The 27,702-nt window shown below is 41.5% G+C and overlaps 1 protein-coding gene across 1 annotated transcript; it reads left to right on the forward strand.

Moving 5' to 3' along the window:
• On the forward strand, positions 1-27,359 carry LOC118944016 (protein yippee-like 2). Its single transcript, XM_036961241.1, has 5 exons — positions 1-431; positions 14,050-14,287; positions 17,623-17,666; positions 17,938-18,046; positions 25,347-27,359. Exons 2-5 carry the CDS (start codon positions 14,171-14,173, stop codon positions 25,434-25,436), a joined length of 360 nt encoding a protein of 119 aa, XP_036817136.1. The 5' UTR covers positions 1-431; positions 14,050-14,170; the 3' UTR covers positions 25,437-27,359.
• Positions 27,360-27,702: the final 343 nt, after the last annotated feature.

Raw genomic sequence — 27,702 nt, forward strand, 5'->3', positions numbered from 1 at the left:
ATTTCAACACAATTTCTGAATGATATAGCTTTCCTCAGCAAATTTTTTAATACAGGTCTGTATCTGTCTCTGTCCTAAAACTGAAAAGAACTGCAGGTAGCCAGCCTAACATTAGGAACAAGAGTATTGGTTGCTCCTGTCTATTCATAACCAATAAGCGCAGTGTTGCTATGCATTATCGCTGTATTGGTTGGCGGACACGGCTGTCAATTTGTCTCCAGACGAAGTACAGTGTGGTTCTGTGCAATTACATCAAACTCGGTCTGGGCACCGCGCGCTTGGAAGCATTGCGTCTGCACGACTTTCCAGGCTGGAGAGGAAATTTACCTCGAAAGGAATGCGAAGAAGGTTTTAGGTTTGGCATTGCTACGAGGAAAACGTGGAGGTGTGACTTTTTAAGTGATCAACATATATTTTTCTTCTATTCAAAGGTAAATCTATGTAAATCATTGCCATAACGTGTGTGTATATATATACATATAGTATATATATATACACACACACATTTGTGTTATAATGGGGAATCGTTTGCTGTCATAATAATTCTTAAATTAAAATTCAGTTGCATAATGAAATGTTTGACCGTTATGGTGGAATAGGCTTTTATAATTGAATTGCCCAATGCGGTTCAGAATGTTGCAAGCTGGTTGTTTATGTTGCGGGCATGGATGGGATGGCAAGGTCTGCAGTGGAGCTGGTTGTTATTATTATTACACGTTACGCGTGGCCTGATACTGCACCACCAGCAGTCGCAGGCAGGAATACCGTATGGGAGAATCGAGCGCATTAACATAATCTAGCCTGCTGACAATGTCAATATCATCATATACAGTGGAGTAGCGCAAATTCCGAGCAAAACAAAAAAAGTGTTGTACAAATCAAAATATATTATATATTTGAGATTCTTCAAAGTATCCAACCTTTGCCTTGATGACAGCTTTGCACACTCTTGGCATTCTCTCAACCAGCTTCATGAGGTAATCACCTGGAATGCATTTCAATTAACAGGTGTGCCTTGTTAAAAGTTAATTTGTGGAATTTCTTTCCTTCTTAATGTGCTTGAGCCAATCAGTTGTGTGTTGACAAGGTAGGGTTGGTATACAGAAGATAGCCCTATTTGGTATGGCAAGAACAGCTAAAATGTTTTATTTTATTTTTTATTTCAGCTTTATTTAACCAGGTAGGCCAGTTGAGAAAAGTTCTTATTTACAACTGCGACCCGGCCAAGATAAATCAAAGCAGTGCGCCAAAAACAAACAACACAGAGTTATACATAAACAAAGGTACAGTCAATAACACAATAGAAAAAATCTATGTACAGTGTGTGCAAATGTAGAAGAGGGAGGTAGGCAATAAATAGACCATAGAGGCGAAATAATTACAATTTAGCATTAACACTGGAGTGATGGATGTGCAGATGATGATGTGCAAGTAGAGATACTTACCCTCTTGCTCTTTTGCACCCCAGTAATAATATGGGGGTGTGCTATTTACAGATTGTCTGTGTACAGGTACAGTGATTGGTAAGCTGCTCTGACAGCTGATGATTAAAGTTAGAGAGGGAGATATAAGACTTCAGTGATTTTTGCAATTTGTTCCAGTCATTAGCAGCAGAAAACTGGAAGGAAAGGTGGCCAAAGGAAGTGTTGGCTTTGGGGATGACCAGTGAAATATACCTGCTGGAGCACATGCTATGAGTGGGTGTTGCTATGGTGACCAGTGAGCTGACATAAGGCAGGGCATTACCTAGCATAGACTTATAGATGACCTGGAGCCAGTGGGTTTGGTGACGAATATGTAGTGAGGGCCAGCCAACGAGAGTGTACAGGTCGCTTTAGTGACAAAACGGATGGCACTGTGACAGACTACATGCAATTTGCTGAGTAGTGTTGGAGGCTATTTTGTAAATGACATCGACGTAGTCAAGGATCGGTAGGATAGTCAGTTTTACGAGGGTATGGTTGGCAGCATGAGTGAAGGAGGCTTTGTTGCGAAATAGGAAGATGATTCTAGATTTAATTTTGGATTGGAAATGCTTAATGTGAGTCTGGAAGGAGAGTTTACAGTCTAACCAGACACCTGGGTATTTGTAGTTGTCCACATATTCTGAGTCAGAACCGTCCAGAGTAGTGATGCTAGTCAGGCGGGAGTGGCAGCAATCGGTTGAAGAGCATGCACTTAGTTTTACTTGCATTTAAAAGCAGTTGGAGGCCTCGGAAGGAGTGTTTGTATGGCATTGAAGCTCGTTTGGAGGTTTGTTAGCACAGTGTCATAAGAAGGGCCAGATGTATACAGAATGGTGTCGTCTGAGTAGAGGTGGATCAGAGATTCACCAGCAGCAAGAGTAACATCATTGATATATATAGAGAAAAGAGTCAGCCCGAGAATTGAACCCTGTGGCACCCCCATAGAGACTGCTAGAGGTCCGGACAACAGGCCCTCCGATTTGACACACTGAACTCTATCTGAGATGTAGTTGGTGAACCAGGCGAGGCAGTCCTTTGAGAAGCCAAGTCTGCCGATAACAGTGCGGTGATTGACAGAGTCGAAAGCCTTGTCTTTTATCAATGGCAGTTACACCCATGACCAGCTCGGAAACCAGGTTGCATAGTGGAGAAGGTATGGTGGGATTCAAAATGGTCGGTGATCTGTTTGTTAACTTGACTTTCAAAGATTTTAGAAAGGCAGGGCAGGATGGATATAGGTCTATAACAGTTTGGGTCTAGAGTGTCTCCCCCTTTGAAGAGGGGGATGACCACGGAAGCTTTCCAATCTTTGAGGATCTCAGACGATACGAAAGAGAGGTTGAATAGGCTAGTAATAGGGGTTGCAACAATTTTGGCTAATAATTTTAGAAAGAGAGGGTCCAGATTGTCTAGCCCAGCTGATTTGTAGGGATCCAGATGTTTTTTTTAGCTCTTTCAGAACTTAAGCTGTCTTAATTTTGGTGACGGAGAAGCGGGGGGGAGGGGGGCTTGCTGCATGGGGTGCTAAGATGTTGGCCAGGGTAGGGGTAGCCAGGTGGAAAGTATGCCCAACAGTAGAAAAATGCTTGTTGGAATGATCAATTATCGGATATTTATCGGTGGTGATAATGTTTACTAGCCTCAGTGCAGTGGGTAGCTGGGAGTAGGTGCTCTTATTCTCCATGGACTTTACAGTGTCCCAAAACGTTTTGGAAGTAGTGCTACAGGATGCACATTTCTGTTTGAAAAAGCTAGCCTTAGCTTTCCTAACTGACTGAGTATATTGGTTCCTGACTTCCCTGAAAAGTTGCATATCGCGGGGGCTATATCTGTTCTTAGTTCTACATTTTTGAATGGGGCAGGCTTTTTTAAGATGGAGAGGAAAGCACTTTTAAAGAGGAACCAGGCATCCTCTACAGACAGGATGAGGTCAATGTCCTTCCAGGATACCCGGGCCAGGTCGGTTAGAAAGGCCTGCTCGCTGAAGTGTTTTAGGGAGCGTTTGACAGTGATGAGGGATGGTTGTTTGACGTCGGACCCATTACGCACACAGGCAATGATCACTGAGATCCTGTTTGAGGACAGCAGAGGTGTATTTAGAGGGCAAGTTGGTCAGGTTGATATCTAAGAGGGTGCACATGGTTACGTATTTAGGGTTGTACCTGGTAGGTTCCTTGATCATTTCTGTGAGATTGAGTGCATCTAGCTTAGATTGTAGGACCAGGGTGTTAAACGTGTCCCGGGTTAGGTCACCCAACAGTGCGAGCTCTGAACATAGATGGGGGGCAATCAATTCAGATATGGTGTCCAGGGCACAGTTGGGGGCTGAAGGTGGTCTATAACAAGCGGCAACGGTGAGAGACTTGTTTTTGGAAAGGTGGATTTTTAAAAGTAGAAGCTCGAATTGTTTGGGCACAGACCTGGATAGTATGACAGAACTCTGCAGGCTATCTCTGCAATAGATTAAAACCCCGCCCCCTTTGGCAGTTCTATCTTGTCAGAAAAAGTTAGCGTTAGGGATGGAAATTTCAGGATTTTTGGTGACCTTCCTAAGCCATGATTCAGACACGGCTAGGACATCCGGGTTGGCAGAGTGTGCTAAAGCAGTGAATAAAACAAACTTAGGGAGGAGACTTCTGATGTTAACATGCATGAAACCAAGGCTTTTACGGTTACAGAAATCAACAAATGAGAGCGCCTGGGGAATGGGAGTGGAGCTTGGCGCTGCAGGGTCTGGATTAACCTCTTCATCACCAGAGGAACAGAGGAGGAGTAGGATAAGGGTACGGCTAAAGGCTATAAGAACTGGTCGTCTAGTGCGTTCGGAACAGAGAGTAAAAGGAGCAGGTTTCTGGGTGCGGAAGAATAGATTCAAGGCATAATGTACAGACAAGGGTATGGTAGGATGTGAATACAGTGGAGGTAAACCTAGGCATTGAGTGAATATGAGAGGTTTTGTCTCTAGAGACACCATTTGAACCAGGTGAGGTCACCGAATGTGTGGGAGGTGGAACAAAAAGGCTAGCTAAGGCATATTGAGCAGGGCTGGAGGCTCTACAGTGAAATAAGACAATAATAACTGACCAAAACAGCAATGGACAAGGCATATTTACAATAGGGAGAGGCATGCGTAGCCGAGTGATCATAGGGTCCAGTGAATAGCTAGGCGAGCTGGAGACATGGCGATTCAGACAGCTAGCGGGCTGGGGATAGCAGGTTAGCAGTAGGGCCTTAGGGGACCTTTGCGATGGAAGAGTCTGTTGGAACCCCCTAAGACGTTTTTTCGGCAGAACAGTCGTGATGGATCGGTGGGGCTCCATGTCGGCAGTAAAAGGGTCCAGGCCAATTGGCAAAATAGGTATTGTAGCCCAAGAAGTGGCTGATGGACCTCTTCAGCTAGCCGGGAGATAGGCCTAGCACGAGGCTAGCTCCAGGGTAACTGGTGCTTGCTTCAGGACAGAGTCGTTAGCCAGGAGTAGACACTCGGATAGCAGCTAGCTAGCTGCGATGATCCAGGTGAAAAGGTTCAGAGTTTGCGGTAGGAATCCAGAGATGTGGAGATGTGGTAGAGAAAAAGCAGTCTGATATGCTCTGGGTTGAATCGCACTGTGCAGACTGGCAGGAGTTGACCAGGCTGAGGCTAGCTGATGACCACTAGCAGTGGCTAACTGACTACTAGCTAGTAGCTAGTTAGCAGCTAGCTTCTGTTGGGGGTTCTGGTCCTAAAGTATAAAAAATTGCAGATCAATACCACATTGGGAGAGGCGGGTTGCAGGAGAGTATGTTGAAGTTGAGGTTAAAAATGTAAAAAATATATTCAAAATATATACGAAGAAAAAATAAGATATATACACGGGACAAGACAAGATAAATACGTCTGACTGCTACGCCATGTTGGATTGCAAATAAGCAAAGAGAAACGACAGGCCATCATTACTTTAAGACATGAAGGAAGGTCAGTCAATCCGGAAAATTTCAAGACCTTCTAAAGTTTCTGCAAGTGCATTCGCAAAAACCATCAAGTGCTATGATGAAACTTACTCTCACGAGGACCGCCACAGGATAGGAAGACCTAGAGTTACCTGTGCTGCAGAGGATAAGTTAACTGTACCTCAGATTGCAGCCCAAATAAATGCTTCACAGAGTTCAAGTAACAGACACATCTCAATATCAACTGTTCAGAGGAGACTGTGTGAATCAGGCCTTCATGGGGTCGATTTGCTTCAAAGAAACATTTACTAAAGGACACCCATAAGAAGAATAGACTTGCTTGGGCCAAGAAACACGAGTGATGGACATTAGACAGGTGGAAATCTTTGGTCTGATGAGTCCAAATTAGAGATTTTTGGTTCCAACCACCATGTCTTTGTCATACGTGAATGGATGATCTCTGCATATGTGGTTCCCACCGTGAAGCATAGAGGAGGAGGTGTGATGGTGTGGGGGTGCTTTGCTGGTGACACTGTCTGATTTATTTAGAATTCAAGGCACACTTAACCAGCATGGCTCCCACAGCATTCTGCAGCGATTTGCCAAAACACACTTTCAGGCTGTGTAAGGGCTATTTGACCAAGAAGGAGAGTGATGGTGCTGCATCAGAAGACCTGGCCTCCACAATCACCCGACCTCAACCCAATTGAGATGGTTTGGAGTGAGTTGGACCGCAGAGTGAAGGAAAAGAAGCCAACAAGTGCTCAGCATATGTGGGAACTTCTTCAAGACTGTTGGAATAGCATTCCTCATGAAGCTGGTTGAGAGAATGCCAAGAGTGTGCAAAGCTGTCATCAAGGCAAAGGGTGGTTACTTTGAAGAATCTCAAATATAAAATATATTTTTATTTGTTTAACCCTTTTTTGGTTACTGATTCCATATGTGTTATTTCATAGTTTTGATGTCTTCACTATTATTCTACATTGTAGAAAATAATGAAATAAAGAAAAAAGTGTGTCCAAACATTTGACTGGTACGAAGGCTCATACAGATCAAATAAGGGAAAACCCCAATAACTGTCCACCCTCAAGATCAGATAAGAGGATTTGAGATTCAGTCTGCTGCAGTCAGTGATGTAACGCATCACTATGCTGTCTGTTGCCCCTGAAACAACAAGAGAAAGAGAGAGAGAGAGGAAACTACATAAAGCCTCCCATTGGCGCTGTGGAGCTGTGTGCTCTGAAGGACAGCTACAGTAGGGCCCCAAACACAAGGACGCACGCTCCCCAGTCCGTCTCTATCTCTCTCTCTCTCAGTCCCCTGGCTGCTATCGCTATCATTGTCCCTCTGACTGTTCGATGCAGCAGCAGCTCCTCTCCGGTTACATAAGCAAGGTTGTTGTTGTGATACCAGGGAGGACCTTTGGCTGGTAAGTGATGTGGCATGTAGTCTGGCACCCGGACTATACCAATACCATTCAGCTCAGCACATCAGCCTTCAGGGGCGATGTGTCAGAAAAACACGCCGGCAGTTTTTGCAAGCTCAGACAGCTTTGGCGGATCCTATATCCATATTATATTTGAATAATTATTTTACAGGGAGAGAATTTGTGTTTTGGTTAGTCTTTGGGCTTATTCTTAGCTGTCTTAGATTTTCTTCTGTGATATGAAACAAAGAGGCTTTGGTGCAAAGCAGGGTAGGCCTCTACGTGTTGTGCTGTGTCGTTGTAGTGGCTGCATTTAGTCTACAAACAAATGCTGGGTCTTGAAAGAGATCCTTTTCTAGATGGGCGCATCAAAAGATGATCTGGTGTTTGAAAATGAGTGAAGGATTCTTCAATGTGTCGGTCATCCTCTCACCTAAGAAACAACAGGTGCAACACATGTTGAGTTGAAGATTAAAATGTTAGATGCAAGTGAATATACAGTGCATTCGGAAAGTATTCAGACCCCTTGACCTTTTCCACATTTTGTTACGTTACAGCCGTGTTCTAAAATTTATTACATCGTTCCCCCCCCCCCCCCCCCCCCCCCCCATCAATCTACACACAATACCCCATAATGACAAAGCAAAAACAGGTTTTTAGAAATGTTTGGAAATGTATAAAAAAAAATGGAAATATCACATTTACCCTTTACTCAGTTCTTTGCTAAAGCACCTTTGGCAGCGATTACAGCCTCGAGTCTTCTTGGGTATAACACTACAAGCTTGGCACACCTGTGTTTGGGGAGTTTCTTCCATTCTTCTCTGCAGATCCTCTCAAGCTCTGTCAGGTTTGATGGGGAGTCGCTGTATAGCTATTTTCAGGTCTCTCCAGAGATGTTCAAGTCCGGGCTCTGGCTGGGCTACTCAAGTACATTCTGAGACTTGTCCTGAAGCCACTCCAGCATTGTCTTGCCTGTGTTTTTTAGACCCGTTATCCTGTTGGAAGGTAAACCTTCACCCCAGTCTGAGGTCCTGAGGGTTCCGGAGCACGTTTTCATCAAGGATTTCTCTGTACTTTGCTCGGTTCATCGGTCCCTCAATCCTGACTAGTCTCCCAGTCCCTGCTGCTGAAAAACATCCCCACAGCCAGGGTTGGGTAGGTTACTTTCTAAATGTAATCCGTTAGTTACTAGTTATCTGTTCAAAATTGTAATTAGTAACATAACTTTTGGATTACCCAAACTCAGTAACGTAATCTGATTACATTCCGTTACTTTTAAATTACTTTCCCCTTAAGAGGCATTAGAAGAAGTCAAAAATGTATGTTACCAATTGAACAAAAGCTATTGCAGGATAAATCAATGTTAAAGTTTACATAGCTGGCCATATATGGATGTTACATTTTACTTTATGGGTTGGTTATGTAGGCTTCTTCTAACCCATCAGTTTCTACTACATATAATAATACAATTTAAATTATATCTTTACATTAAAAAATGAAGTCTATCAGAATTCCAGTCATTCCAATGAATGTTATACCCCTTGATCTTCAAGAATAGGACTTGGAAATATGGACGTATAGATTAGACTAATTGTTTTATCTGAGCATAACCCCAAAACTAAGGAATTATTAGCCAGCCCAACTCTGTTGTTTATGATTTTGTTGTCATGGAGGACTGAGTGGGCTCATTGATTCAAGTCTAAAAATAAATGCTGCGCTCATGGAATGACATGCTTTGAGCACTACTGAAAAGTGCTATTTACATGTGAAAAATGAATGCCATATGCTGCATTTGCTATAGTCCTATTGTTGACCTTTTTGTTGGTGACACTTTGATAATTTGATAATATGCAGCTGTTTAAAGGGCAAATCCACAGATAAAACAATAACAAAACGGCTGTCCTGCCTCTGTTTTGGTTAAATGCTGAGGGATGGGCCTAGAGAAATGTAACCACTTAATGGACAGAGCTATGGATGCAAGGACTGACCATCCATGGTATCAACATTATTGTTTGAACCATGTTATGAGGCTATACAGTGTTTGTTTACATTTACAATGTTTACAAACATTGAAGAAAACAATCTTATATTTTTGGTTCTCATGGAGTGTGACATTTGAACTCATGAGGCATTTATAAGTTATATTCTTCAAGAATCAATACAATCAATCAATACAGTACCAGTCAAAAGTTTGGACACCTACTAATGCAAGGGTTTTTCTTTATTTTTACTATTTTCTACATTGTAGAATAATAGTGAAGACATCAAAAGTATGAAATAACACATGGAATCACGTAGTAACCAAAAATGGTTAAACAAATCAAAATATATTTGATATTCATCAAAGTAGCCACCCTTTGCCTTGATGACAGCTTTGCACACTTTTGGCATTCTTTCAACCAGCTTCACCTGGAATGCTTTTCCAACAGTCTTAAATGTGTTCCCAAAGGTGTTCCCATATGCTGAGCACTAGTTGGCTGCTTAATCCTTCACTCTGTAGTCCAACTCAACCCAAACCATTTCAATTAGGTTGAGGTCAGGTGATTGTGGAGGCCAGGTCATCTGATGCAACACCATCACTCTCCTTCTTGGTCAAATAGCCCTTACACAACATGGAGGTGTGTTGGGCCATTGTCCTGTTGAAAAACAAATGACAGTGTCACCAGCAAAGCACCATCACACCATCTCCTCCATGCTTCACGGTGGGAACCACACATTTGGAGATCATCCGATCACCTACTCTGCATCTCACAAAGCGTGCGAGTTTGAGTATATGTCCATTAGGCCTATGGATTTATTTGTTTTATCAGCAAGAATTAGATTGAGCAATAAAAGCCTCACTTTTAATACATAGGCTGGGATCCGCACTATGCAGCTGTTGCAAGAGCACATTTTTCACTGGTTTAAAAACAATGATTGAGAGGCAGCTTAAACTTCTTGAATTCAACAATTATTGGGTTCCAATACACATTTAGATTTGTGAACAGCCATCGACAACAACCACAATCTGTAAGGCGCAAATAGCTAAATGAGAGAACAGCAGTGTGATTCACATCAATGCGCTATGTAGATATCAATAATAAGTTATATCCATATCGCCGTAGACTACACCACTGCTGTCATCCTTACCTCCAAGCGTTTATTCAAGTTGGATAATCTTTGGATGCCGACAGCAGCCGCACTATTGGAAGACATAGCTTGGACTGTAGCCTACAAAAGCCTATTCCTGCTCTTTTCCCATGATCCATCAAACACATTTGGTGTGTCATCATAGTGGTCTCTGACTTATGGTCAGACTCGCTCACGTTGAACAAATTTAAACTTGCACATTTTTCAATGCTGATTTGAATGTCATTTTGAAAACAGACAAGTTACATTTTTTTTTGTTGTTGCAAACATCCTTTGTGAATTTAAAAGTAATCCTCGAAGTAATCATCTAGTTTTTCAAAAGTATCTAATCTGATTACAATATTTCTGCTGGTAAAGTAATGGATTACAGTTTGTTTGTTTTGTAATACCTTACATGTAACGGATTACATGTAATTACATGTAATCCGTTACTCCCCAACCCTGCCCACAGCATGATACTGCCACCATTCAGGCCAAAGAGTTCAATCTTGGTTTCACAAGACCAGATAATCTTGCTTCTCATGGTCTGAGTGTCCTTTAGGTGCCAAGTAACTCCAAGTGGGCTGTCATGTCCCTTTTACTGAGGAGTGGCTTCCATCTGGCCACTCTACCATAAAGGCCTGATTGGTGGAGTGCTGCAGAGATGGTTGTCCTTCTGGAAGGTTCTCCCATCTCCACAGAGGAACTCTGCAGCTACAGTGCCTTGCGAAAGTATTCACCCCCCTTGAACTTTGCGACCTTTTGCCACATTTCAGGCTTCAAACATAAAGATATAAAACTGTATTTTTTTGTGAAGAATCAACAACAAGTGGGACACAATCATGAAGTGGAACGACATTTATTGGATATTTCAAACTTTTTTAACAAATCAAAAACTGAAAAATTGGGCGTGCAAAATTATTCAGCCCCCTTAAGTTAATGCTTTGTAGCGCCACCTTTTGCTGCGATTACAGCTGTATGTCGCTTCTATCAGTTTTGCACATTGAGAGACTGAAATTTTTTCCCATTCCTCCTTGCAAAACAGCTCGAGCTCAGTGAGGTTGGATGGAGAGCATTTGTGAACAGCAGTTTTCAGTTCTTTCCACAGATTCTCGATTGGATTCAGGTCTGGACTTTGACTTGGCCATTCTAACACCTGGATATGTTTATTTTTGAACCATTCCATTGTAGATTTTGCTTTATGTTTTGGATCATTGTCTTGTTGGAAGACAAATCTCCGTCCCAGTCTCAGGTCTTTTGCAGATTCCATCAGGTTTTCTTCCAGAATGGTCCTGTATTTGGCTCCATCCATCTTCCCATCAATTTTAACCATCTTCCCTGTCCCTGCTGAAGAAAAGCAGGCCCAAACCATGATGCTGCCACCACCATATTTGACAGTGGGGATGGTGTGTTCAGGGTGATGAGCTGTGTTGCTTTTACGCCAAACATAACGTTTTGCATTGTTGCCAAAAAGTTCAATTTTGGTTTCATCTGACCAGAGCACCTTCTTCCACATGTTTGGTGTGTCTCCAAGGTGGCTTGTGGCAAACTTTAAACGACACTTTTTATGGATATCTTTAAGAAATGGCTTTCTTCTTGCCACTCTTCCATAAAGGCCAGATTTGTGCAATATACGACTGATTGTTGTCCTATGGACAGAGTCTCCCACCTCAGCTGTAGATCTCTGCAGTTCATCCAGAGTGATCATGGGCCTCTTGGCTGCATCTCTGATCAGTCTTCTCCTTGTATGAGCTGAACGTTTAGAGGGACGTCCAGGTCTTGGTAGATTTGCAGTGGTCTGATACTCCTTCCATTTCAATATTATCGCTTGCACAGTGCTCCTTGGGATGTTTAAAGCTTGGAATCTTTTTGTATCCAAATCCGGCTTTAAACTTCTTCACAACAGTATCTCGGACCTGCCTGGTGTGTTCCTTGTTCTTCATGATGCTCTCTGCGCTTTTAACGGACCTCTGAGACTATCACAGTGCAGGTGCATTTATACGGAGACTTGATTACACACAGGTGGATTGTATTTATCATCATTAGTCATTTAGGTCAACATTTGATCATTCAGAGATCCTCACTGAACTTCTGGAGAGAGTTTGCTGCACTGAAAGTAAAGGGGCTGAATAATTTTGCACGGCCAATTTTTCAGTTTTTGATTTGTTAAAAAACTTTGAAATATCCAATAAATGTCGTTCCACTTCATGATTGTGTCCCACTTGTTGTTGATTCTTCACAAAAAAATACAGTTTTATATCTTTATGTTTGAAGCCTGAAATGTGGCAAAAGGTCGCAAAGGTTAAGGGGGTCGAATACTTTCGCAAGGCACTGTATGTCAGAGTGACCATTGGGTTCCATTCTCCCGCGATGGCCCAGGTTGGCCGGGCAACCAGCTCTAGGAAGTATCTTGGTGGTTCTAATCTTCTTCCATTTTAAGAATGATGGAGGCCACCGTGCTTTTGGGGAACTTCAATGCTGCAGACATTTTGATGATGATTTTAAATGATTTAATAAGGCTGTAATGTAACAAAATGTGAAAAAGTAAACAGGTCTGAATAATGTCCGAATGCATTTTATTCACCTGCTATTTCTATATCTGTTACTCTCTTTCTATACATATGTTACATGGAGATGTAATATCTCTTAAAGCTGAGAGACGTGGACAAATCCTTTTCCATATCTGAGTCGAGGATGGAAAATCATTACTAATGGAGGTGATTTGGAAGGCTAATGTGATTTTGAGACTCAGCTCTCATTTCATCTCTCGAGTCACTGACTTGCATTGGAAAAGCTTGGGAATGGATCCTTTGGATGGAAAGTGGGAAAGTGACTCAGTGAGTCAAAAGGCAGTGACATAAGGTTTCTCTTTCACAACACTTTATTTCCCCATGTCAACATACTATATCAACACTGATGTTGTAAGTGTGTGTTTCTATGTGTGTGCGTGAGTGATATCCCCATGAGACAGAAATAGACCTAGATAATCAAACGATCCGTTACAGAGTGTGGTTGACTCGTCATCCATTAGCCACGGAACATATTGGATTCATAGAGTACATCACTGCTTTGATGTAAACTGTAACTAAATATATCGGAGCTGCATTTAGCTCCATATTTCAAGATAATGTCAGGGCAGGCCTTGAACCTGCTAGTTGACAGATATAAATGTCTCTCTCTAAAGCTGTTTGACTAGATGAACCTCATTACACCCAGGGTTTACTGCAGGGTTGGGGTCAATTAAGGAAGTTCCCATTCCAGTTTTCCTTAATGTGTTTCAATTAGGTAAATGTAGAATTGGAATTTATAGTTTACTTCCTGAATTGACTGAATTGAAATGGAATTGACCACAAGCCTGGTTTAGAGTAACAACCTGTTCCTAATTGGAGTCTATGGAGATTGTGGAGATTACTTGGATCTGTGCTAAGCTGTGCTTTAGCCTTATCCTCACATTTTTGTCCTAAAATGACAGAGAGAAAGGAAAGGCTTTGGTGTTAAATTATGTGTGCTTGCGTGTGTGTGTGTTAGTGTGCACGCAAGACCTCTGAGTGGTCTCTTTATGCCCTGGTCCCACACTGTTGGCTCAGAGGCAGAAGCCGACAGAGAAAACAAGGGCATGTCTTAAAAAGGCTTATAGCACACAGCTTTCCCCTACAAGCCTCTTTGTGTTAACAGTCTAGAGTGAAATCATTTTAAAGCCACTGTCTCTCAGTATAATACAAGGATCATGATATCACAGTCTATGCTTGTTGACATTTGTCGTCCATCATAGGCTACACACACATTCATGTTCTGTCATGCTTCACTGCAAAGTAATTTGCCTACTGTACTTCATATGCAGAGAACATATGGAGGCAAACAGATTTTCTTATTTTACACACAATGATATGTATTATGCAGCAATATAAAGTTATCCCTGTGGGAGCTCATATATAAAAAAAATCCCAAGGTACTCAAGTTAAAATGTCTTTATATCCACACACGGATTATCCTGGACCCAGATCTGTTTGTGCTGTGTTGCCAACAACCTACACAGGGATTAGGTCAAAAACAGCAACGAGGTTTCGAGTATAGACCACCTTCATCAGAGTGTGCTTCTCCTGTGCTCCGCTTCACCAGGTGTGTGCCTCCCACCCCGCCCCCCACCACGGCCCTCACCTGTGTATTGCGGTGCTTCCCCTGCGAGCCTAGCTGGGCCGGCAGCCCTTTCCTGCACCGCCCCCCCACCCCGCCCCACCCGATGGTCAGGATGACACGCTCCAAGACCTTCCAGGCCTACCTGCCCAGCTGCCACCGAACCTACAGCTGCATCCACTGCAGAGCGCACCTGGCCAACCACGACGAGCTCATCTCCAAGGTGACTGTTTAACATACCGACCACAACCGTCCATCCCCTAATGACACTGCTTGCTCTAATAGTGTTTCCCTCAATCTATTTCACGTTTCCTTTAAAGAGCCACAGAACATGTTTTTCTGTTGCTCATTAGAAAAACTAGATTTCAGTCCTGGATGTGTGTTTCCTGACCGATTCCGCATTTGGTTAATGATGTTTAAGAAATATGTAATTCGTTTTGACATTTTTGCCTAGGATATTTTAGTCACGCATTTTAGATCTAACTAAGGTGGTTGGTGCAGTATTTCTCAAGTAAAAACATGATTGACGTGTTGTCTTATGTAAACAGTTGGATCTGCTGGGTAGGTCTGTCTCACTGTCTATGCTATTGGATTGAGAGAAATCACTGCAGCTGTTCACCCAATGTTAGTGGGCAAATGGACATCTTCATTTACCCGTTGTGACTCACAAATGTTCCAAACTGAATTTTAGACAAGACTTATCCTATTTATACTTTGTAGTACATTTTTTACACTAGAATAACTGTTTCTGACTCATGTCCGTTTTCAAAGGGATTTGTTGCTTTATAAAGGCAGTCACTCTTTAAAGCCCAGCACTAACACAACTGGGTGGTGTTCATCAGGGCATGCAGCGGAAAACATTTTAAAAAATGTTTTACAACAGAAAATAAGAGTATTTTTTTTGACAAATCCAGGTAGACACTCCCTTTTTCAGTCCGTTTACTTCTGTTTTGTGCCGAATTAATTTGACCCTGAATCTACTAATCAAGAGTTTGGTGATATTGAATCCGGTATGTAAGGGAAACACTGCCCTAATATGCAAGTCATTCCCAAGAGAGAGCATGAGAGAACATGCTACTGTTATGCTCTAGGGCCTACTTGAAAGAGAGGTCCATCTTAACGTGACTTCCCTGGTTAAATAAAGGATATTCTGTATAAATACTGTAGTTTTTACAGATTAATTAGAATTTCAATGCATCGCACAGTAATAACTGTAAAGGTATTGAGTGCTTGCTGCAGCTGTCTTTAAAGCTCTGCTAGCTGACTCCTTCACACTTGGACCTAGTATTACAGCTGACGCTGCCCTTTGAGACGGGAAACGAGCCTACTGCACCTCTGTGTCGCTCATTTCACAGCCATCTTACTTCTACAGCTTGTGTGTTTGTGTGTGTGTTTGTGTGTTAGAATATGACTTTGTCCTTGTGTTACACTATGTAAAGTAAACCCTCACCTGTACAAAAAGCACGTGTCTGTCTGTCTGTCTTAATTTAAAGGCAAAATCTGGGATATTTCCTGCTGTTCAATGATCATGTCATTGAAGTGGCTGGCGGGTGTCACGGATTCCCCCGGTACTGCAGCTCATTCCGTGCACCAGTTCCGGAGGTCTACGTCACCGGCCTCTAGGCGTCAATGAACTGTTTCATTACGCACACCTGGTTCCAAATCCCTTTCCCTTAATTAGTAATTGTGTGCAGTAGAAGTCGGAGGTTTACATACACTTAGGTTGTAGTCATTAAAACTAGTTTTTCAACCACTCCACGCATATCTTGTTAACAAACTATAGTTTTGGCAAGTCGGTATTGACATCTACTTTGTGCATGACACAAGTAATTTTTCCAACAATTGTTTACAGACAGATTATTTCATTTATAATTCACTGTATCACAATTCCAGTGGGTCAGAAGTTTACATACACTAAGTTGACTGTGCCATTCCAGAAAATGATGTCATGGCTTTAGAAGCTTCTGATAGGCTTATTGACACCATTTGAGTCAATTGTAGGTGTAACTGTGGATGTATTTCAAGGCCTACCTTCAAACTCAGTGCCTCTTTTCTTGACATCATGGGAAAATCAAAAGAAATCAGCCAAGACTTCAGAAAAAATATTGTAGACCTCCACAAGTCTGTTTCATCCTTGGGAGCAATTTCCAAACGCCTGAAGGTACCACGTTCATCTGTGCAAAGAATGGTACGCAAGTATAAACACCATGGGACCACGCAGCCGTCATACCGCTTAGGAAGGAGACGCGTTTTGTCTCCTAGAGATTAATGTATTTTGGTGCGAAAGTGCAAATCAATCCCAGAACTGCACATGGGGATAAAGATTGTACTTTTTGGAGAAATGTCCTCTGGTCTGATGAAACAAAAATAGAACTGTTTGGCCATAATGACCATTGTTATGTTTGGAGGAAAAAGGGAGAGGCTTGCAAGCCAAAGAACACCATCTCAACCGTGAAGCACGGGGATGGCAGCACCATGTTGTCGGGGTGCTTTGCTGCAGGAGGGACTGGTGCACTTCACAAAATAGATGGCATCACAGAGAAGGAAAATGATGTGGATATATTGAAGCAACATCTCAAGACATCAGTCAGGAAGTTAAAGCTTGATCGCAAATGGGTCTTCTAAATGGACAATGACCCGAAGCATACTTCAAAGTTTTGTCAAAATGGCTTAAGGACAACAAAGTCAAGGTATTGGAGTGGCCATCACAAGGCCCTGACCTCATCCTATAGAACATTTGTGGGTAGAACTGAAAAAGTGTGTGCGAGCAAGGAGGCCTACAAACCTGACTCAGTTACACCAGCTCTGTCAGAAGGAATGGGCCAAAATTCACCCAACTTATTGTGGAAGGCTACCTGAAACATTTGACCCAGGTTAAACCATTTAAAGGTAATGCTACCAAATACTAATTGAGTGTATGTAAACTTCTGACCCACTGGGAATGTGATGAAAGAAATAAAAGCTGAAATAAATCACTCTCTTTACTATTATTCTGACATTTTACATTCTTAAAATAATGTGGTGATCCTAACTGACGTAAAATGGGGAATTTTTACTAGGATTAAATGTCAGGGATTGTGAAAAACTGAGTTTAAATGTATTTGGCTAAAATGTATGTAAACTTCTGACTTCAACTGTACATGTGCTCTCTGTTCGCCATTGTCTCTTTCGGTTAATGTTTCCATGTCCGTTGGTCTTGTGAGTACATGTGTTTTGTTGTTTTGTCTTTCGTGCTGCGTCTATTGTGTACTCGTTATTACGGGTCTCGTCCCGTGTGTTGTTATTACGGGTCTCGTCCCGTGTATTTATTAGAGGTTTTACCTCGCTCTTTTGTTTGGGTTTACATCCCTGTGTTTTTGTATACGTGTTTGTTTTGGGCTTCGTCCCCGTGCCTTTTCATGGCGTGGAGTATTAAAACCCCCTATTACGTATTCCTGCTCCTGTCTCCAATCAGTAATACAACGTGACAGGCTGAAACATAAACTCCAGATTGTGGCTTTAATGCTGACTGCTGAGGATACTCCTCCTTTTTAACCTACTCATCTTCTTCTCCTGCAGTCTTTCCAGGGGAGCCAAGGCAGAGCTTATCTGTTCAACTCAGTGTGAGTATCACGGTGTCTGCATGTAGTTACAGTACAGCCATGATCCAGTCCTCAGCCCGCGAGCACAATCACAATCAGTATGAAATGAAGATGCTCATTCCTACTGTATGAACATGGTCCCTATCTAGCTCAGTATGAAGTGCCTTCTGGGTAATATTATCTAGTGTGTGAGTGGGCGTGTTATGACTCAGTATAGATAGGCAACCTTTACGAATCGAGCAGCTTATGAGCTCGCTCTCTCTCTCTCTCTTTCTCTCTCTTTCTCTCTCAGGGTGAACGTGGGGTGTGGGCCGGCGGAAGAGAGAGTGTTGCTCACGGGGCTCCATGCTGTGGCAGATATCTACTGTGAGAACTGCAAGACAACTCTGGGTTGGAAATATGTGAGTGTAAGAGTGTGCACATGTCGGGGGGGGGGGGGGGGGGGGGGGGGTAGAACAATGGCAGATACTGTATCTAGAGGGGCAGATACTGTATCTAGAGTGGCAGATACTGTATCTAGAGTGGCAGATACTGTATCTAGAGTTAGAGCGGATAGGCATTGGCACATTATCTTCATTAGTAATACCTTTATTACCTTATTAAATCGTTGTATGATTGAAACACTGTGAACTAATAAAGGTTTTGGATCAATTGAGTGTGTAGGCCCTACTTCACTCTTCATGTTATCTTATTGACATGGATGAGTTCTGGTTTTAATTTTGGACCATGAGACTATTTTGGACCCATCATTCCTAACATCAGTGTAACATTACAGTACATAGGCTGACTCATAGGGATTCCTTGCAGTCCCAATCTGGATCTAAGGGGCATATTTCTCATGATGTAGGCCTATACATTTTCTAAGTACTCAACCAACCAAACTTGACCCCCTTCCCCTAGTTCAGAGATGATGGTCATTCATGATGGACCAGAGCTGGGCTGTCTACACTGAGATAACTATAGTGATTCAAGACCAGTTTGACCAGCAACAAGAACAACTGCTTATCCAATCACAAATTAGACAAAGGGTTAGAATGCATTCAAAAAAATATCAATTTTTATGTATACAGAATAAGTAGGCCCTATAAATAATGTAGCCTATATACAGTATAATGTAGCCTATATATAATGTAGCCTATATACTGTATAATGTAGCCTATAAATAATGTAGCCTTTATACAGTATAATGTAGCCTATATAAACTCAGAAAATAAAGAAACGTCCTCTCACTGTCAACTGCGTTTATTTTCAGCAAACTTAACAAGATATTTGTGTAAATATTTGTATGAACATAAGATTCAACAACTGAGACATAAACTGAACAAGTTCCACAGACATGTGACTAACAGAAATGTAATAATGTGTCTAAAATTGAATAATAACTGCAGTGCATCTCCTCCTCATGGATTGCATCAGATTTGCCAGTTCTTGCTGTGAGATGTTACCCCACTCTTCCACCAAGGCACCTGCAAGTTCCTGGACATTTCTGGGGGGAATGGCCTATATACTGTATAATGTAGCCTATATATAATGTAGCCTATATACTGTATAATGTAGCCTATATACAGTTGAAGTCAGAAGTTTACATACACTTACAAACACTTAAAACTAGTTTTTCAACCACTCCACACATTTCTTGTTAACAAACTATAGTTTTTGCAAGTCGGTTAGGACATCTACTTCATGCATGACACAAGTCATTTTTCCAGACAGATTATTTCACTTATAATTCACTGTATCACACTTCCAATGGGTCAGAAGTGTACATACATTAAATTGACTATGCCTTTAAACAGCTTGGAAAATTCCAGAAAATGTTTTGGCCCATTCCTCCATGCAGATCTCCTCTAGAGCAGTGATGTTTTGGGGCTGTTGCTGGGCAACACAGACTTTCAACTCCCTCCAAAGATTTTCTATGGGGGGGTTGAGATCTGGAGACTGGCTAGGTCTCTCCAGGACCTTGAAATGCTTCTTACGAAGCCACTCCTTCGTTGCCCGGGCAGTGTGTTTGGGATCATTGTCATGCTGAAAGACCCAGCCACATTTCATCTTCAATGCCCTTGCTGATGGAAGGAGGTTTTCACTCAAAATCTCACGATGCATGGCCCCATTCATTCTTTCCTTTACATGGATCAGTCGTCCTGGTCCCTTTGCAGAAAAACAGTCCCAAAGCATGATGTTTCCACCCCCATGCTTCACAGTAGGTATGGTGTTCTTTGGATGCAACTCAGCATTCTTTGTCCTCCAAACACGACGAGTTGAGTTTTTACCAAAAAGTTATATTTTGGTTTCATCTGACCATATGACATTCTCCCAATCTTCTTCTGGATCATCCAAATGCTCTCTAGCAAACTTCAGACGGGCCTGGACATGTACTGGCTTAAGCAGGGGGACACGTCGGGCACTGCAGGATTTGAGTCCCTGGCGGCGTAGTGTGTTACTGATGGTAGGCTTTGTTACTTTGGTCCCAGCTCTCTGCAGGTCATTCACTAGGTCCCCCCGTGTGGTTCTGGGATTTTTGCTCACTGTTCTTGTAATCATTTTGACCCCACGGGGTGAGATCTTGCGTGGAGCCCCAGATCGAGGGAGATTATCAGTGGTCTTGTATGTCTTCCATTTCCTAATAATTGCTCCCACAGTTGATTTCTTCAAAGCAAGCTGCTTACCTATTGCAGATTCAGTCTTCCCAGCCTGGTGCAGGTCTACAATTTTGTTTCTGGTGTCCTTTGACAGCTCTTTGGTCTTGGCCATAGTGGAGTTTGGAGTGTGATGGTTTCAGGTTGTGGACAGGTGTCTTTTATACTGATAACAAGTTCAAACAGGTGCCATTAATACAGGTAACAAGTGGAGGACAGAGGAGCCTCTTAAAGAAGAAGTTACAGATCTGTGAGAGCCAGAAATATGGCTTGTTTGTAGGTGACCAAATACTTATTTTCCACCATTTGCAAATAAATTCATAAAAAATCCTACAATGTGATTTTCTGGATTTTTTTTCTCATTTTGTCTGTCATAGTTGAAGTGTACCTATGATGAAAATTACAGGCCTCTCATCTTTTTAAGTGGGAGAACTTGCACAATTGGTGGCTGACTAAATACTTTTTTGCCCCACTGTATATGGTATAATGCAGCCTATATTCTGTATATTTTAGCCAATATATAATGTTGCCTAAATATAATGTACCATATATATAATGTAGCCTATATATAGTATAATGTAGCCTATATACAGTATAATGTAGCCTAAATATAATGTAGCCAATGTATAATCTAGTCTGTGTATATAGTGTTGCCTATATATAATGTAGCCTGTATAATGTAGCCAATATATAATGTAGCCAGTGTGTGTGTGTGTGTATGTATGTGTGTATATATAGTGTATATATAATGTAGCCTATATCTAATATAGTGTATGTATGATGTAGCCTTTATCTAATGAAGTGTGTATATAAATAGCCTATATATAATGTAGTGTGTATATATAATGTATTGTGTATATATAATGTAGTGTGTATATATAATGTAGTATATATAATGTAGTGTATATATAATATAGCCTATATCTAATGTAGGCTATATATAATGTAGTGTGTGTATATATAATGTAGTGTATTTATAATGTAGCCTATATCTAATGTAGTGTATATATAATGTAGCCTATATCTAATATAGTGTATAACTGTATAATGTAGCCTGTATCTAATGAAATGTGTATATAAATAGCCTATATATAATGTAGTGTATATATGTAGTGTGTATATATAATGTAGTGTGTATATATAATGTAGCGTGTATATAATATAGTGTGTATATATAATGTAGTGTATATATAATGTAGTGTATATATAATATAGCCTATATCTAATGTAGTGTATATATAATGTAGCCTATATATAATGTAGTGTGTGTATATATAATGTAGTGTATATATAATATAGCCTATATCTAATGTAGTGTATGTATGATGTAGCCTTTATCTAATGAAGTGTGTATATAAATAGCCTATATATAATGTAGTGTGTATATATAATGTATTGTGTATATATAATTTAGTGTGTATATATAATGTAGTATATATAATGTAGTGTATATATAATATAGCCTATATCTAATGTAGGCTATATATAATGTAGTGTATTTATAATGTAGCCTATATACTGTATAATGTAGCCTATATCTAATGTAGTGTATATATAATGTAGCCTATATCCAATATAGTGTATAACTGTATAATGTAGCCTGTATCTAATGAAATGTGTATATAAATAGCCTATATATAATGTAGTGTATACATGTGGTGTGTATATACAGTGCCTTCCGAAAGTATTCGGCCCCTTGAACTTTGCGATCTTTTGCCACATTTCAGGCTTCAAACATAAAGATATAAAACTGTATTTTTTTGTGAAGAATCAACAACAAGTGGGACACAATCATGAAGTGGAACGACATTTATTGGATATTTCAAACTTTTTTAACAAATCAAAAACTGAAAAATTGGGCGTGCAAAATTTATTCAGCCCCCTTAAGTTAATACTTTGTAGCGCCACCTTTTGCTGCGATTACAGCTGTAAGTCGCTTGGGGTATGTCTCTATCAGTTTTGCACATCAAGAGACTGAAATTTTTTCCCATTCCTCCTTGCAAAACAGCTCGAGCTCAGTGAGGTTGGATGGAGAGCATTTGTGAACAGCAGTTTTCAGTTCTTTCCACAGATTCTCGATTGGATTCAGGTCTGGACTTTGACTTGGCCATTCTAACACCTGGATATGTTTATTTTTGAACCATTCCATTGTATATTTTGCTTTATGTTTTGGATCATTGTCTTGTTGGAAGACAAATCTCCGTCCCAGTCTCAGGTCTTTTGCAGACTCCATCAGGTTTTCTTCCAGAATGGTCCTGTATTTGGCTCCATCCATCTTCCCATCAATTTTTCACCATCCTTCCTGTCCCTGCTGAAGAAAAGCAGGCCCAAACCATGATGCTGCCACCACCATGTTTGACAGTGGGGATGGTGTGTTCAGGGTGATGAGCTGTGTTGCTTTTACGCCAAACATAACGTTTTGCATTGTTGCCAAAAAGTTCAATTTTGGTTTCATCTGACCAGAGCACCTTCTTCCACATGTTTGGTGTGTCTCCCAGGTGGCTTGTGGCAAACTTTAAATTACACTTTTTATAGATATCTTTAAGAAATGGCTTTCTTCTTGCCACTCTTCCATAAAGGCCAGATTTGTGCAATATACGACTGATTGTTGTCCTATGGACAGAGTCTCCCACCTCAGCTGTAGATCTCTGCAGTTCATCCAGAGTGATCATGGGCCTCTTGGCTGCATCTCTGATCAGTCTTCTCCTTGTATGAGCTGAAAGTTTAGAGGGACGGCCAGGTCTTGGTAGATTTGCAGTGGTCTGATACTCCTTCCATTTCAATATTATCGCTTGCACAGTGCTCCTTGGGATGTTTAAAGCTTGGGAAATCTTTTTGTATCCAAATCCGGCTTTAAACTTCTTCACAAAAGTATCTCGGACCTGCCTGGTGTGTTCCTTGTTCTTCATGATGCTCTCTGCGCTTTTAACGGACCTCTGAGACTATCACAGTGCAGGTGCATTTATACGGAGACTTGATTACACACAGGTGGATTGTATTTATCATCATTAGTCATTTAGGTCAACATTGGATCATTCAGAGATCCTCACTGAACTTCTGGAGAGAGTTTGCTGCACTGAAAGTGAAGGTGCTGAATAATTTTGCACGCCCAATTTTTCAGTTTTTGATTTGTTAAAAAAGTTTGAAATATCCAATAAATGTGGTTCCACTTCATGATTGTGTCCCACTTGTTGTTGATTCTTCACAAAAAAATACAGTTTTATATCTTGATGTTTGAAGCCTGAAATGTGGCAAAAGGTCGCAAAGTTCAAGGGGGTCCGAATGTATATATAATGTAGCCTATATATAATGTAGTGTATATATAATGTAGGCTATATATAATGTAGTGTATATATGTAGTGTGTATATATAATGTAGTGTATATATAATATAGCCTATATCTAATGTAGTGTGGATATATAATGTAGCCTATATATAATGTAGTGTATATCTAATGTAGTGTGGATATATAATGTAGTGTATATATCAGTAGTGGTTTCTTTGCAGCAGTTTGACCATGAAGGCCTGATTCACGCAGTGCCCTCTGAAAGGTTGATGTTGAGATGTGTCTGTTACTTGAACTCTGTGAAGCATTTATTTGGGCTGCAATCTGAGGTGCAGTTAACTCTAATGAACTTATCCTCTGCAGCAGAGGTAACTCTGGGTCTTCCTTTCCTGTGGCGGTCCTCATGAGAGCTAGTTTCATCATAGCGCTTGATGGTGTTTGCAACTGCACTCAAACTTTCAAAGTTCTTGAAATTTTCCTGATTGACTGACCTTCATGTCTTAAAGTAATGATGGACATTCGTTTCTCTTTGCTTATTTGAGCTGTTCTTGCCATAATATGGACTTGGTCTTTTACCAAATAGGGATATCTTCTGTATACCACCCTTACCTTGTCACAACACAACTGATTGGCTCAAATGCATTAAAAGAAATTCAACAATTCACTTTTAACAAGGTACACCTGTTAATTGAAATGCATTCCAGGTGACTACCTCATGAAGCTGGTTGAGAGAATGCCAAGAGTGTGCAAAGCTGTCATCAAGGCAAAGGGTGGCTACTTTGAAGAATCTCAAATATAAAATATATTTTAATTTGTTTAACACTTTTTTGGTAACTATGTGATTACATATGTGTTATTTCATAGTTTTGATATTTTCGCTATTATTCAACAATGTAGAAAATAGGCAAAATAAAGAAAAACCCTTGAATGAGTAGGTGTGTCCAAACTTTTAACTGGTACTGTATATCTATGATATAGATGTGGACAGCTTTATATTTGCACTGAAATATAATTGTGCCTCCATGTTCAGTACTTAGTAAAGGTGATATTTCTAGCAGCAGGTCAATGTGGAACACACAACCGCTCCACATACCGGCTGTCCCGTTTATCAGCATGGCTTTATGCCCGGTTGTCACTGCCACTTCCTCCAGATCTGTGGGAGGGGAGGGGGTGGGGGGGAGGGTCGTTATGACTCACACATACCTCACACGTCTGCCCAGATATAACGATAGCAGGACGAGGCCATTAATATCTCTGAAACGGTTGTTTCTACACCGCCGTCCAAGTTCCACAGACGCTTGACCCAGTAGACTTCCAGACCGTGTAACCTGATAACTCCTCTCTTCGCTTGAATAGGAAAGACTAAACAGGATATTGAGATGTACAGTAAAAACACATTTGACTACATTTGTAATCTGCAGTAGCCTGCAGCACTTTCTGCAATGCTCCATTATATAAAGTGGTTCAGAGGTGAAATCAGAGTACAGTGTTTTCAATGGCAATGAGTGTGAAGTTTATCATCCTGGAAAAGCCTAATCTTCTCTCTCCCCTTCCTCCTTCTCTCTCCCCTTCCTCCCTCTATCTCTCCCCCTCTCTCTCCCCTTCCCCTCGCTATCCCCTTTCCCTCTATCACTTCCCCCTTCTCTCTCCCCTTTCCCTCTCTTTCCCTCCTTCTCTCCCTCCTCCTCTCTCCCCTTTCCCTTTTTTTCCCCTCCCCTATCCCTCCCTTCCTCTTTCTCCTCCCTCTGTCTCTTCCAACACCCTGACAATCCCCTACAGGAGCATGCCTTTGAGAGCAGTCAGAAGTACAAGGAGGGGAAGTTCATCATCGAGCTGGCCCACATGATCAAGGACAACGGCTGGGACTGAAAGACGAAGCGTCATCCGTGACTCGGTTTGGGGTTGAATGGGGGTGGATGGGAGGGAAGGAGCCGAGTGTGGGTGAGTGTGCGACTTTGATTTACCATGGACCTCTGTCCTCCCCTCCTGATGACACACCAGCAGCCTCCAGGGTGGAGGTAGTAGGGGAGTGTGTGTGTGAGGCTGTAGTAGCAGCCTGGCCTGCCCCTCTGGGCTCTGTGTGTGTCTGGACTGGAGGAGGATGTCATTGGGGATGGATGGACACCACCAGACACACACGCAATGGCAAGCATACATACACACACACACACACACACACACACACACACACACACACACACACACACACACACACACACACACACACACACACACACACACACACACACACACACACACACACACACACACACACACACACACACACACACACACACACACACACACACAGCCATGCATGTCCCAGACCAACATCCAAGCCTGATGGGTAGCTCTTTAGATAGAGAGCCAGGCCAAGGCCAGTAATGTTATGTTACTATCTATGTTAGGGCGGGTTGACCTGCAGTGTGAGGAGAGACCAGGCCCTGGCAGGGTCAGTAGCCTTGGGTTAAACAGCTGATGGGAGCTCTCGTCTGTATGTGAATGAGATGGCCTAAGATGATTATCCCCAAATCCAGCTGATCTGATCCACCCAAGGCCGTGCCAGCTGGGACAGTGATGAGGCCTGGTGTTAAGGTTTGGCACTGAGGACTGTGGGGGCTGGGCGGGGGAAGGGTTGAGGGGAGGCGGGTCAGGGAGAGGGCAGGTCCTGATTCTGGATTCTAGTCCACCCTGGTTGTGGGGTTGTAGGTACAGCTGGTTGCACAGCCGTGTGATCCACTCCAGGTCTTACCGGCAGCAGTTTTTGTTGTGCGAGTCAGGATGATAGGGAGTGTGAAAGGATTCAAGGATACGTATAAACTCTGAGAAGAATCTGATCAGTCAGTGCTTTGGCTCTCTCCATCATCCGTAGATGCCTGAAATCATGTCTTGCGATGTTTGGATACTTCATGTGTTGTGTCTGATGTAAGTTAAGATACATCTACCATCACCACTTTGGATTCAATTTGAACTATAGAGTTAAACATCTTTGACTTTTGAAACTCTGATTTGAACAGGCTTGGAGATTTGGTTCTAGTGTTTTGGCCTGGTATGGTAACTGAATGCAGTTGGGATGTGGAGGCCTTTAGGAGATGCTCTTATGAAGTTCTGAAGCTTTCTTTCAGTCTTGGATGATCATAGCAGTTCATAGATTGTTACACACACTCTAACTTACAACCTGGCCCTCACATAAAACACTGAACAGAAAAGCCGTACAGTAGACCTGTGGATTTTTCTAAACAGAAGCCAACTAAGCAACACAACTAATCAAACCAATCTCCCTGGTATCCACGGCAACTGACTGGCAGTCCAGAATTCCAATCAGAGGCTGTAGAAGTCCCTAGCACAACCAAAGAACACACCCATCTACAATAAATTGACCAAACACAAGATACATTTTTTTTGCTTGGGTCAAAGTGTTGCACAACATGGGGTTGAGAATTGTTGTTGAAAGCCAAGGTTATGGATAGCCTTTCTGTGATATAATGCATTATGATTTTTGTAAATGACAGATCTTAATATATACATATATTATAATTTATGTCAATCTCTGTGTTACTAAATGTAAATAGTAATATGTGATGTCTCTTATCTATGATCGTCATGATTATGAATATGATTTGGATTCTTGCCATGCTTTCTCTCTGGTATATCCCTTGTCGGTTGAACAATATTTACTACTTTTTTACTCTTTTGAAAATGTTTCAATTTTAGTGTCTTTTGTAAAGGAGGAGATAGGAGTGACAATATCATTGGAACTTGGTCAATTAAAGCATCACCTTGGTACTTGTATTGGATGTGTTCTGCGTGCTATTTTGGTCTTGGATATACATCACCATAATGTATCAATTATCAGGGTCAATGTTCTTTTGTATAGAACGGAATAGGATAGTGACGTAGAATATGATAGTGACGTAGAATATGATAGTCACGTAGAATAGGATAGTGACGTAGAATATGATAGTGACGTAGAATAGGATAGTGACGTAGAATAGGATAGTGACGTAGAATATGATAGTCACGTAGATTATGATAGTCACGTAGAATATGATAGTGACGTAGAATATGATAGTGACATAGAATAGGATAGTGACGTAGAATAGGATAGTGACGTAGAATAGGATAGTGACGTAGG

This window comes from Oncorhynchus mykiss, chromosome 24, assembly GCF_013265735.2.
Source record: "Oncorhynchus mykiss isolate Arlee chromosome 24, USDA_OmykA_1.1, whole genome shotgun sequence".
Classification (NCBI taxonomy): Eukaryota; Metazoa; Chordata; class Actinopteri; order Salmoniformes; family Salmonidae; genus Oncorhynchus; species Oncorhynchus mykiss.

Coding starts and splice junctions, on each gene's coding strand:
- LOC118944016 (XM_036961241.1), top strand. CDS start 14,171: ATGGTCAGGATGACACGCTCCAAGACCTTCCAGGCCTACCTGCCCAGC. Junction 14,288..17,622: donor ACGACGAGCTCATCTCCAAG/GTGACTGTTTAA, acceptor CTTCTCCTGCAG/TCTTTCCAGGGGAGCCAAGG. Junction 18,047..25,346: donor CAACTCTGGGTTGGAAATAT/GTGAGTGTAAGA, acceptor AATCCCCTACAG/GAGCATGCCTTTGAGAGCAG.